Source organism: Hibiscus syriacus, unplaced genomic scaffold, assembly GCF_006381635.1.
Source record: "Hibiscus syriacus cultivar Baekdansim isolate YM2019G1 unplaced genomic scaffold, ASM638163v2 tig00112236_pilon, whole genome shotgun sequence".
Taxonomy (NCBI): domain Eukaryota; kingdom Viridiplantae; phylum Streptophyta; class Magnoliopsida; order Malvales; family Malvaceae; genus Hibiscus; species Hibiscus syriacus.
The window spans coordinates 58200-72480 of NW_024063279.1; the positions used below are offsets into that span (position 1 = coordinate 58200).

General features: G+C 35.5%; 1 protein-coding gene and 1 long non-coding RNA gene across 3 annotated transcripts in view; both read right to left on the reverse strand.

Annotated features, from left to right (window-relative positions):
* Window positions 1-5294, reverse strand: part of LOC120176380 — a 14505-nt gene extending 9211 nt beyond the window's left edge. Inside the window, exon 1 of the long non-coding RNA XR_005521319.1 lies at window positions 5152-5294. This is a non-coding gene — a long non-coding RNA (uncharacterized LOC120176380). The remainder of the gene's footprint in view (window positions 1-5151) is intronic.
* Window positions 1-10371, reverse strand: part of LOC120176379 (ethylene-responsive transcription factor RAP2-4-like) — a 26595-nt gene extending 16224 nt beyond the window's left edge. The window contains exons 1-3 of one of the 2 annotated variants that reach the window (XM_039182811.1): window positions 10367-10371; window positions 6019-6024; window positions 3899-5144 (exon numbers count right to left, since the gene is read on the reverse strand). In XM_039182811.1, the coding sequence (XP_039038742.1) occupies window positions 4129-5106 (978 nt within the window). In that variant the 5' untranslated portion in view covers window positions 5107-5144; window positions 6019-6024; window positions 10367-10371 and the 3' untranslated portion in view covers window positions 3899-4128. Of the gene's footprint in view, window positions 1-3898; window positions 5153-6018; window positions 6025-10366 lie in introns of those variants that run through there. The other variant, XM_039182810.1, reaches the window with a different exon arrangement.
* Between the last annotated feature and the right edge of the window lie 3910 nt (window positions 10372-14281).

Consider the following 14281-nt stretch of genomic DNA (forward strand, 5'->3'; position numbering starts at 1 on the left):
CCGCAGTCGCACGTTTTTTCCTTAGATTTACTCTTAACGACACAACTTCAATCCCTTGAAGAGGTCGCGACAACTCTGTGACACGAAACATTTCATGTCTTCTAGAGAAGCTTGTTACAGATATTTCATTTGATGCATAATTTTTTTCTGTAGATCTGCAACTAATCTAGTGTGATAGACATGACCACCTTGCATCAAAGTTTGAGCTTGTCCCCCGAGCTTCGCAAAAAGCACCCCCAAACGAAAATATGTAGTCTTTACCAAAGTCGCTACTGGTAAGTGACGTGCACCCTTTAAGGTTGAATTGATTGCATCTGCTAAGTTGGTCGTCATGTGTCCATATCGATATCCATCATCATATGCGTTCGTACACATTTCTTTATCAATGAGGCTGATGTAATCGTATCCTTCCTCGTTCTTCACTCACAATTCTTGAAGCATTGATTCAAACGTTTGAGTAAGTAGTTCGTAACCTGATCAAAAAATGTATAACTTACTAACTTGCTTTCTTTACAAAATTAAAACGATCGAAAAGAAAACACACTACATTAGTTTCACTTACCCATGCGTACAATTAATTGGCGCTCATCATTCTTCTTGTACCTTCCATGGTAGTTCGCAGTAATGTGTCGGAGACAATACCTATGTTGGAAAAAGGGTGGTTGCCACATTGGACCCAAAGACTCCATTGCTGCTTTGATCCCAGCTTCACGATCTGAAATGACAGATGTTTTCCCTCATGATAACATGTGCACGTAAATTTTGGAGGAAAAAAGCCCAAGAATATGTATATTCTCCTTCGACAAGAGAAAAAACAACTGGAAGAATGTTGCGATTGCCATCTTGGACAACTGCCAATAATAAAACTTGCTTGTATTTTCCATACAAGAAAGTCCCGTCGATCTGGACCACATGCTTGCAGTATTTGACAGCATTAACGCACTGTGGGTAAGTCCAAAAAACCCGGTAGAATTGGCATCGATCACGGAGAACTCGATCATTATGGTATGCATAAAGGTTTCGAAGTCCACAATTATCCCAGGATTCAACCTCCGCACCAGCCTAAACTAGCCTAGAAGTTCGTTGTAAGATGCATCTCATTCACCATGAAGTTTGACAATGGCATTTTGTTTTGCCAACCAAGCTTTTTTATAGGAGACAGTGTACCCATACTGCAATTGTATAGCTAAAATCAACACAGCAACAACTATATGAGAGCTTGCTTTTACCATGGGCATGATGGCTTGGCATATCACTTCAGAGTCCAAGTTGGGATGATCTTGGTTGACCTCCAGCACAACATGTGTGAGGACCGTTGTATATTGTTAGTTCCCATATGTTGTTTTTCATCTTCATTTTCGATACGCGAACCATCCAATTGCATCCGTTTTCACGTCGGGCACAGTAGCATACATATTTTTCGGTCGTGGATCGGTTGACTCTGGACTGAACATAATTATGGATATTGTAATTTTTTTATAGCCATCATCGCTTCTTCTTTGCTTGAAAACTCCATGCCTAAAGATAACTCACCATTATTTATTGATGAGTAATATCTATAGTCATCGAGATGTGGTATATCCGCAAATTCTGGCCCGTACATTGCACTATAATCAACTTCATACATGTGTGCAAGAGGGTCAGTTTGTGCCACATTTCCTGGAACTTCATCATCATCGGAGTTGAATTGCGGTGATTCTGGATGAATGAATAGTCCAGTCTCAGCACCATCCGTACCAGGCTCACGAAGCGGTTCTTCTAGTGGAGATGATGGTTCCTCTATGCGCTCCACATTTAGGTCGAAGAACCTACTACTTGCACGCCTTCCCCTTGAACTAGAAGGCATATCGACATTGAGATCGAAAAAGCTCGCAGACGAATGCCTCCCCCTAGAGCTTGAAGCCATCTTGTCAAATGGGAACTGCACAGATGGTTGCGTCGATGACATCTCCATATTAAGGTCAAACGGATTTGCAGATGAATGACTTCCCCTTGAACTGGACGTGATGTTGCCATATGGATTGTTCGTCGACCCACCTCAGTACATATCGTAAGGAGTTGCAGATGAATGTCTCCCCATTATGGCATTAAAATCATTACACATTACTGTCGTCGGGCTGTCAACTTGTTCAGCCAGCCCCATAGTGGGAGCTTAATGATTGACCCCGAACGGTACGCACTTGAATAAAATTTGCATAAATCTCAATATCGGCATCTGAATAATTACTTTGAGCTTCAACCATCATTTCAACATCATCATTGTTCAAAAGTTCGAACGCTGTATAAGTTAATGGCAACAATGATGTTGGAAATCTGTACTGCAACGAAGACATTTTTCTACTACTTCCAACATGAATCTTCCTCGAAATCTTCGTTATCAGCTCCTCAAGAGTTATATTTCTCTTCAATGATATTTTAACATGCTCATTTGATACGAAAACAACGCCGGTTTCATCTTCTCGAATTTCACCATCATAATAAACAATAGCTGAAAGTCGCGCCATTCTTTAAGTTTAAAAGTGCAGCAATATTATATCTGCAAAAAAAAAAACAACTGAAACAATGCTGATTAGATAAATAATATATGAACGAAAATATAACAGAATAAATTTTTTACACATAAACGTAAATAATTTAAATAATATAATTTTATATTATTACATGTACCGCAAAACTATTTCGACGTATATTCCCGTTTTCTAATTTTACAAACACGGAAATTAATTGACAACAATTAGTATAATATTTTTTCAAATAATCATAAGAAACAATAAATATAATAAAAAATTATCACAAAATTACCTTATAACGAAAAATCGAACAAACTTTTGAATAAAATATGAGAAAATTGTCAGAATTATTGACTCGTTGTATTAATTTATAAGTTGAGAGGAGAGATGTGAGGAGATGTGAGGAACTTAATCGGGGAGAAGGGTATTTATAGCCGAGAAAAGTTACAAGGCGTGGTACCTGCACCGCGCCTTATATAATTATATTAGTTAAAGGTATGGCGTGGCCCCTGCCCCGCGCTATATATAAATCAGAATTAAAGGTAAGGCGCGGCCCCTGCCCCGCGCTATACCTCTACGTGGCATAAGACGCGCCCCCAGTGGCCGCGCTTTACACACGTGTATCCATGTCAGCATAAGACGCGCTTCAGGGGGCGCGTCTTATCCCACGTGGTGCCAAATCAGCATATAGCGCGCCGCAGGGGGCGCAATTTATTGCTAAGAGTGTTATATCGGGAAATATAGTCTGACCGGTGTTAGATTAGTAAATATACCGGTCACCGGTGATTTTTCAGGAAAAATGGCCAGTATAACTCAGTTGGTAGAGCGCAAGGCTTTTAAACTTGTGGTCGTGAGATCGAGTCCCACGGTTGGCAATTCATAATTGCCGGAGGCCTTCTACGGAAGTTGCTCTCAACCTAGCGTTGGGGGCAGCCTACTACTATACCTCTCCCTTACCTCATTACATATGGGAATAGGGTCACCTAATTTAAATATTAAAGATTAAATATATATAATGATTCTAATTTTATTAACTGACACATCAACAATTTTTTAAAAAATTAACGATTATTTAATTGAAACATTTGAATGATTTGATTAATCAAATCGAATATAAAATGGATAATAACTTAATAAAAAAACACCCAGGCATTGTAATAAATCTGGTGAGCTACACTTTACCAGACATGAAATATCGTTGAACTCACAAAACCCATAGTTTAGTGACTTGAATGTTAACGGCACTCTATCACGGAAGGAACAGCTTTCCGTAATCGAAGACTGCTTCATTTCAACTGTTTTTTTTTTCATGTGAACGAGGAAAATTAGAGATTTGAATTATGGTTAAAGTCGCAATTTCGATTGTGTAAGATTGTAGTAATAACTGGTTCAAATACAAAAGCAATTAACATTCGGTTTATACAGTGAGAGAAAATCTCAAATTCTTACAAAGTTTACACTTGGATACTAAGAACCCTACCCATAGACAGACTCACAAAACGACCTAAAAATACATGCCACTGCAAAACTCCAAAAACTCCATTGCAGTTGGCTTTTACAAGAAAATGAAAATGAACTCCAAACAACAAAAGATTAATACAGAAAATGGAACATGGTTTTACGCTTTTAGAATGGAATCCCAATCAATCTCATACGAAGGGTATTTGGACAACATGAAGGTTTCCGACGAACAAACAACTTCAGGCCATGGCTGTTGGTCGAAATCCGAGAATGTAAGATCTGATAAAGGCGAAGACACTGCCCAACCCTCACTCTCGGATTTAACCTTCACTGTCTTATCCTCGGTCTCAGGTTCTGCCATGTCGACTTCGTTCTTCTTGCTTTCGTTCTCAGCCGTCGGCTTCAACGATTTCTTCCTGTTTCCTTGCTTTGGATTTTGTTCCAAGCTTTCACAAATGGCTTGCAGCTTAGCATCAACAGAGGAAGGTAAAGGCTTATATTCACCAAAATCACCCCCGACGTCGGAACCATGGTGGCGAATGTCAGGGAAGTTGAGTCTGGCAAAGTCACCTCTTAGCTTATAGGCAGCTTTGTCATAGGCCAAGGCTGCTTCCTCGGCAGTGTCAAAAGTGCCTAACCAGAGACGTGTCCGGTTCCTAGGTAACCGGATCTCAGCAACCCATTTTCCCCAGTGACGTTGCCTAACACCTCTGTAAAGCTTTGGCTTTGGTGGCGTACCAACATGTTTCATTGGAACAGGTTTGGGGCTAAGAAAGCTAACCATATGGTTACTGTTTTTGCTGGGTCGGGGGATCTGGTGAGGGTAGCTTTGTTGGTTGTTCTGGAGGTGCAATTGGACCTGGATCTGATGGATCTGAGCTTGTGACAAGCTATTTAACCCAATTGTTGACCCAGTTTGAGGCTGTTGGTAGTGTTGGAGACCTGAAAACGAGTCCATCGGCGTGGGGTAACAACAGCCATCTGCGTAGAAGGTGGGCTGTATTTGGGAAGAAGAGAAATAATGGTAAGAGGTAGAAGGAAGAGAAGAAACACTTTTCACAAAAGGTTCAAGTGCTTCCATTAATTCTCCTCCATACAGAAGTGATTGAACTGCTCCGCTACTAATGAAATCCATTGCAGCTACCGTTACTTAAAAAATAAAATGGTTTTGAACTAGGACAAGGAAGATCACCGAAGAAGAAAATAGAAAAAATGTAACCAGTTCTTACCAAACTTGAAGAACAGGTCTAAACCCCAGAAAGTATTCGAGAGGGTTTTCTTTTTTTAAAACAGACAAAACCCTTTGAAATCCAACTAAAAAAAGCTAAACTTTGAGGGGTCAAATATTACCCTTTAAGTTGATTTATCTACAGAAAAAAAAAGTTGGGAAATTCCTAAAATTCAGTTTTTTAAGAACAAAGGTTAACAAAAAGAATCTGGATCTCGATTCTGAAAATACCTGGCTTTCAATGAAATCCTTGTCTAAGTTTGCTTTTTACCCTGTATTACGTACTGAAAAACAAACCCAAAAATCAGATTTTGATTCAAAAGACAGATGATTAACAGAAAGGGATTCAGAGAAACGGGGTGTGATAGAAGAAAGGGAGGAAGATTTTTCAAAGAAGCAAAACCAGAACCACTCAGAGTGTTTAGATCTCACCACAAACAGAACATCTTTTTCTTTTTCTTTTTTCTCTCCCTATATTTTTGGTGTGAATGACTCTCAGTCTCACTTGGCTCCTCATCGCCTCCTCCATTCACTTTATATTTACTTTAGCTACTTAATTAAGGGTTGTTTGTTTGTCAATAAAATTATTTAGTGTTGAATTATAAACCGTTTAGTATTTAGTTTATTTGTTTCACACATTTAAATAATTAAGTGTGGATTGATCTAGTAAAATAGTGATGAATGATTCAGTACAGAAGTACATTCTGAATTATTCAGAGTCATTATTAAACGGTATTTCACATTTAGAGCTAATTCATTCAGAGCCTCTGAATCATTCAATATTTGAATCATTCAACGCTTAATCATTTTGAAGTAAACAAACAACTCCTAACTCCTCTAATCACGTCTACTAACCATCATTAACCCTCCTTTTATTTTTTAACCTCTCCCGTGCTTTATTTTAATTCCTTAGTAAAATATACCCTTAGTCACCAAATTATTACTTTTTTTTTTTACTTTGGTCATTAAACTATTTTTAGCTTATTAGCTAAATGACCACAAATGTTATCATTTCTGTTTTGCTCATCTGTTACAAAATTAACATTAGTTCTGACATAATTTTTCTATATTTTATTTATTTTACACATCATTTTCTCTTCTCACAGAGGAACACATGTTATATTTTAATAATTTGATTTAAACTAATAAAATGACAATACATTCATCATCTTATTAAACAAAATCATATAAACAGTTATAGAGAAAGAAGACTATATTTTTTTTTGTTAACATCCAACCAAAATTTATATTTAAATTGATCACATTTAGTTTTGAATAATGTATATCTATTAATCACTCAAAACATAACATATGATGTGTTTATTATTATTTTTAAATATTTTAAAAAATTTAAAAATATTATTATTTTAAAAAGCTCAACTTTTTTAAAGATCTAAAAAACTACAATTAACAATCCTAAAAATATCAATTTCATCACCCACCAACTCTATTATTACCATTATCGCCGATTATCTATTTATCCATCGTCAAACTCCAGTGTCACTTATCCTTTTATTGATATTCCAATCTTCTAAGTTATTAAATTTCTAAAACCTTGAATCTCTACTGTCTAATTTCCCAATCCCTAATTCTCACCTTTCTATTCCCGTTTCTCTCATCCTAAAAAATTAGTCGCCTGTGACTATGGAGGGGGAGAGACTATTGATAGAAATTAAAATTTTTGAGAAATTAAAAATCAAGTATTTTCTAGAAGGTGTGGAGATGAATTGGATAGAAAATGAAAGAACTTGAAAAACGGGGGAGTGGGCCCTCCATGCATAATATTATCATTTAACTCCTACACACCAAATTCAACGCCTACGTTCCTTCCACCTTTATCTTTAATTTTATGATATATTGTGCATTAGTCACCTATCTATTATTGTAATTCTGTTTTGGTTACTAAATTATTAGTTTTTCAAAATCATATTAGGTTTTGATTTCATTCTGGTCACTTAAAATTAAAAAATTAACAATGATGCTGATGTGTAACCATAAAATACTTCCACATCATCATTGAAAAAATAAAAAAAATTCCAGATCAACAGTTATTCTTATTTTAAACGATAAGTAACCAAAACGTAATGTTATGTATGATTTTGAAGGTGAACAAAACGAAATTACAATAATAGATGAGTGAATAAATATGTAATTTATTCTTAATTTTATAATGATTATATTTTATGTATTGGAATACAATAATTTTGGAAGCAGACTGCCATAATCATCCTTCGGGTGGGCCCAAAATTAGGCTTCGACATAAATGAAGCATGTTAGTGCTGCCACCTATCATTTTTTTAAAAGAAAAATTAGGTTGATCGGACACCTTAATTTATCATCTTACTTGATCTGTGTTTTACCAGAAATATGTCAGATTAGGGAGTCGATTAAAGTCAATGAATGATTAGCACCCTTGTACTATCCTTTCGGTACTAATTTAATTTCTCGATTGTCTTAATTGCAAAAATTAAAAGTTAAATTGAAATTTAAAGACTCGATTTGAACTACTTACCTTTGATAGATTAAAATCACCCCTAAAAATAAAAAAAATAGATTGTAAAATAAAATAATTTACAAATTTTAAAAAATGTTTAAAAATAGTAAAAAACATGTTAAGATTTTTTTTAAAAAAAAAGAAGAAAAATGATAAAAAAAACTAATACAAAATTTAAAGGATTGAATTAAAACAAATTGAAATTGAGGGACCAAATTAATGCTAAAGATGTGTTGCAAGGAAAAATAAAGAATTAGAGGGGTTAAATTGCAAAAATATAAATTATAAATATAGACTAAATCGAATTAATTGAAAATTCAGAGGTAAAATTACAATAGGTGACCAAATTAATTACGCTTAAAAAATACAGGACTGTGAAAATGATTTAACTATTTGCAAATTACAATGCGTCCCTCCCCTATAAATAGCCCAAAACTTAGGGAAAAAAACCATTTTCCCCCATACCAAAAAAGCTCTCAACAATTTTCTCAACCCTTCCCATAGCCAGCCGAAAATCAGCCACCCGTCGGTGACTAGAACCGCTGTCGTTCCGCCTCGCCGACCACCGCCCCCGGTGGCTGGAAAAAATAAAACCACACCGAAATGTTCCCTCGCCCCCGGTGAACCCTAAATAACAACCCAAATTCCTTAAAACCGTTCTCCCTAGTAGATCTAAATCGAAAGGTTCGAGTTTTACCTTTTACGATTACTTTTCACTTTCCCGGTGACCCTTTCTCTTCCTTGACGCACTCCTGACGACTATGAAGGAAAACTCTCTTGTTAATTTCTTTGTTTTGGTTTCTTGTTTGGTTGTTTTTTGTATATTTCTTTGCTTGATTTGCCTCGGTTTTCTTGTTATGTGATGGTATTGTATGTTTGTTGGTTGCTATGGTACTTTGGTATTTGGTGTTTCTGGTGATGCCTTTCTTGTTGTGCTTTCTTTGCTGTCTTTCTTGGGTGGTTCAGTGTGGTATTTATAGCCCCGATGGGGATGTTTTCGACCTTGACGGGATGGATCAGTCCCCTTTTTTCGATTTAATCGGACGATTTATTACTGCTCGTTGTTGTCGATTATTTCAGGATGGGTCAGTCCCGATTCCTTTACGATTTCCAACCGAGAACTTCAGACTATTGGTGACTGGTTGGTGCGTGCCCACCACGTCGTGGAATGGCGACTGTTGGGTATTCTGATTTGTTGTGGGTCGTTGGATCAATTGATCTGATCCAACGACTCTTGGTCATGTGGTGATGGTGCTAAGTTTGAAACTGTAATGTGGTTCGGGTCTCTTTCTAGGCCTGGTTTAACGACCTGCGTGGTCAGGCGGGTCTGCTATTTGGATCTTGACTTCATTGGACTTGATTTGGACCATGACCTTAATTTTGTTGGACCCTGGACGTTCACTGGAACATTTGAACCTAAAATAAGAAAAGAAAATAAGAATAAAAAATAAAAATAAAATAAATAAATATGATGTAACCATAATAATGAAAACTATATAATATATTTTCAAAACTATGTTTTCAAAAATTATATTATATGTTTAAAATCATTTTTAAAAAATATATATTATACGTTTTCTAAAGTATTTTTTAAAAACTATATATTATATAAGTTTTCCAAAAGTATTTTTTTAAAAACTATGTATTATATACGTTTTCTAAAATGTTTTTTTAAAAAACTATATATTAAATACGTTTTCAAAACTATATATTATATATGTTTTCGAAAATGTTTTCGAAAATATATATTATATATGTTTTCAAAAAATATTTTAAAACTATATATTATATACGTTATATATATACTAAACAAAACCCCAGACGATAATGAGTGACTACACAAGTGTACTAAAATTTAATTAAAATAACTTTATTCGAGGTGCCTACCAATTACCAAACACTACAAGAATGTGATGCCAAAGGAAATGATATCCGTCAGATTAAGAACTGAAATCCTGCCGTCACAGTTTTTATATCCAACGGTTCCTATCGTTCATTGACATCATATTCGTTTTGAAAGGGTAGTAAATGGAAATTGTCGACGTGGCAGAACTCTGACGTCTTAAAACTTTTATTTTTGCTGGTCTTCGCGAACAGTAGTGTTCAATCGGTCAGTTCGATTAACGACATAACCAAATTTTCAAAATTTTATTAATCAAATTTTTTCATATTAACCATTAATAGAATTAATTTTTTAAAAAGTAATTAAGAGAATCGAAAAAGTTTAGTTAATCGATCAATTAACCGTATTAACTAAAATTTTAAATAATATTTAATATATTAAATATTTAATATTTTTGGTTAATTCGATTAATTCAGTTAAAACTAAAATTTAAATACTCTTAAAACTATTAATATATAAATAATATATTAAGTATTTAAAAAATTTAAAAATTTGGTTAATTCGGTTAATTAATCGATTTTGAACTGAATTAATTAATAACCGAACTTAAAAAAATTAATCGTTAACCAACCAAATTTAAAATTAATCGATTGATTAACCGAAAAAAATTCAGTTCGACCAGTTTTATCGATTAACCGAACTTTTGAACACCCTATCCGTGGTTGAGTTTGGTGTTGAACAAGTCACGTGTGAAGACTATTGGAGGGTGAGAGCTCAAACTCTACCCGTGTGGCTACAGTCAATAGAAGAGCTTGAATTGAGTATTTGACCCAGGCTCAGATGGTGGAGCGTACATTCAATGTACAAATCCATGAAGTGATTCGGTGCTGGTTGTAGGAGGACGTGATGTCACACATTTGAAAAGTAACAAATTTTTAGAAGGAAAATAAAGAGTAAAGTTAATAGGGAAGTGTCGGGTTTAGGGGCAACCTTGGACCTTGTCAGGTGGGGGAAATTACTATCACGAACTCCAACAACTTGGTTATTTGGAGTTCTTAACTTGTAGATCTTGTTGAAAGTTGGACTTTGCACCGTCGAAAGTTTAAAATTTAATGCACTGAAAATTAGTTTTTTTTAAAAATTGTAAGGGGATAATTGCATATTTAGTCCTTAAACTTTAAGATTTTACAAGATTAGTACTTAAGCTTCAACTATAAATACCCTAATCCATTTAACTTCAAAATCATCCCAAATCAATCTATTTTTCTCCCAATACTAGAGAATTTAGAGAGTTTCTTGAGAGTTGTTTTCTCCTTTTTATCAAGAGAGAATTGTCATTGTTTTCTCCTTGTTAGATCGAGCGAAGTTTTAATTCCTATTTTCTCATAGTGAAATTATTCTATCTTGCATGTGGTTTTTACCTTATATTATTTAGGGGTTTTTCCACGTAAAATTTGTGTCTTCTTTATCTTCATTTTTATTTTCTCAAATTATTAGTTACGATTTTGCTCTATCCGATAGTCGTATTCCGCAACAATTGGTATCAAGAGCTAGATTAGAGTGTGTAATATCTACTTATTATCTTTGTGGTTGCCACCAAAAGGTGGATCCTCCAACATAAGAAAGTAAGAATGTATTACCCATTCTTTAAAGGTTCCAGATAACTATTCACGATAGTGAAATTGTAGGAGCTATCCGTAATAAAAGCTATGACAACGAAATTTGATATTGAAAAGTTCAATGGGAGAAATTTCTCATTGTGGAAATTGAAGATGAATGTCATCCTGAGGAAAGACGGTTGTCTAGCAGCTATCAGTGAAAGACCGATAGATTTCACAGTTGACAAAAAATGGATCGAAATGGACGAGAATGTTATGGTAAACTTTCATCTAGCATTAGCAGATAAAGTATTATCAAGCATCGAGGAGAAGAATACAGCTAAGGAGATATGAGATCATCTCACCAAACTGTACGAGGCCACATCGTTGCACAATAAAATTTTCCTTAAGAGGAAATTGTACACTCTCCGGATGCCAGAATCTACTTCAGTGACAGAGCACTTAAACACACTGAACACTTTATTTTATCAGCTTACATCCTTAAGATGTACAATAGGAGAACAAGAACGTGCTGAACTTCTACTTCAAAGTCTACATGATTCGTATGATCAACTCATCATCAACTTGACAAACAGTAATGTCATCAGTCTAGTCTTCGATGTCGTTGCAGCTACTGTTCTACGAAAAGAAAATCAGCGCAAGAACAAGGAAGACAGACAAGTAAATCTGCAACAAGCAGAAGCGTTGACAATGATGAGAGAGAGTTCAACAAAATGTGGCCAAAGCAACAGTCACAAACATGGTAGATCAAAGTCGAGAAGCAAAAAGAATTTAAAGTGCCACAACTGTGGAAAGAAGGGTCACTTGAAGAATGATTGTTGAAGTCTAAATAAAAACTCCAATCCACAAGGCAATATTGCAAACACTTCAGATGATGGAGATGTTCTATGTTGTGAAGAGTCAACCACCGTCGAATGTAGAAAAAGATTTGCAGATATATGACTCATTGATTCAGGAGCAACATATCACATGACCTCAAGAAGAGAATGGATCCATCATTATAAACCTGTCTTAGGAAGATCTGTGTATTGTTTCAGTGATTATGCCTTAGAGATCATTGGCATGTGAACCATCAAATTGAAGATGTATGATGGAACAATTAAAGTTATTCGAGATGTACGACACGTGAAAGGCCTGAAGAAAAATTTATTATCCTACGGATTGTTGGATAATAATGCAAGCAAGATTGAATCACGGAAATGAATCATGAAGGTGTTCCGTGGAGCGCTTATGGTGATGAAAGGCGAAAAGATAGCAACAAACTTGTACATGCTGAAGGGAGAGACTTTGCTAGAAGTAGAAGTCTCTGTTGCCTCATGTAGTTCAGATTCTGCAATGCTATGGCATCAGAAACTTGGACACATGTCAGAACAAGGAATGAAAGTCCTTGTAGAGTAAAACCTACTTCCAGGCTTAACAAATATATCACTTACTTTGTGTGAACATTGCATAACAAGTAAGCAGCACCAGTTGAAATTCAACACGTCAAATTCTAGAGGCAAAAATGTCTTAGAATTGGTTCATTCTGACGTATGGCAAGCACCAGTTACATCCCTAGGCGGAGACAAAATACTTTGTCTCATTTATTGATGACTACTCTAGGAAATGTTGGGTGTAACCTATTAAGAAGAAGTCAGATGTGTTTTCAACTTTCAAAAACTTCAAAGCGTGGGTAGAACTTGATTCTGGAAATAAGATCAAGTGTTTCAGAACAAATAATGGAGGAAAATACACAAGTGAATAATTTGATGACTTTTGCAGGAAATAATGCATCAAAAGATAGTTCACAGTGGCGAACACTCCTCAATAAAATGGAGTGGCAGAGCGGATGAACATAACCTTGTTAGAAAGAACAAGAGCAATGTTGAGAGCTGCAGGCCTAGAAAATTCATTTTAGGCAGAAGCAGTCAATACTGCCTGTTATTTGGTGAATCGAGCTCCATTAACTGTAATAGAGCTGAAGACACCAATAGAGATGTGGACTGGTAAACCAGCTGATTATTCAAACCTCCATGTATTTGGAAGTATAGTGTACATAATGTACAACTCCCAAGAAATTTCAAAGTTGGATCCAAAATCCAGGAAATGCAAATTCTTGGGGTATACTGATGGTGTAAAGGGGTATCGCTTGTGGGATCCCACTGCCCACAAAGTGATCATCAGCAGGGATGTTATCTTTGTAGAAGATAAACTACAAAGAAAAGAAGACGATGATGGCACTAAAAAGTCAGAGACTACACATATATATGTAGAAAAAGAGTTTGAATAAGGAGATTCTTCTGAAGCAGAACCATCCCATGATAAACAATAACTAGAGAGTTCTGAAGCTCCAACAACTCGTCAATCAGATCGTATGAGAAGACGTCCCAATTGGCACTCAGATTATGTTATAGAAGAAAATATTGCATACTGCCTTTTAACAGAGGACAATGGCCATCAACATACCAGAAGGCAATAAACAGCTCAGATGCTTCACTGTGGATGATGGAGATGCAAGAAGAAATTGAATCCCTTCATAAAAATAAATATGGAACCTTGTGCCACTACCACAAGGAAGGAAACCAATTGGTAATAAATAGGTATTCAAAATCAAGCGAAATGGTAACGATCAAGTTGAGAGGTGTCGTGCAAGAATGATGGTCAAATGATATGCTCAAAAAGAAGATATTGATTTCAATGAAATCTTTTCTCCCGTGGTTTGACTAACAATAGTTCGAGTAGTCCTGACAATATGTGCTATATTAAATTTACATCTAGAGCAGCTAGATGTTAAAACAGCTTTTCTTCATGGAAATCATGAATAAGAGATTTATATGCTTCAGCCTGAAGGTTTTGAAGAAGAAGAAAATAAGAACTTGGTTTACAGGTTGAACAAATCTCTGTACGGTCTAAAGAAGGCGTCGAGGTGTTAATATAAGATATTTGATTCCTTCATTATGTGCCTCAGATACAACATACTTAATGCAGACCCTTGTGCTTATTTCAAGAGGTTTGGTGATAACGATTTTGTTATATTACTGTTGTATGTGGATGACATGTTGGCTGCAGGACCCAAAAAAGATCATATTGAAGAATTGAAGTCACAACTGGCTAGTAAATTTGAAATGAAAAACTTGAAATCAGCAA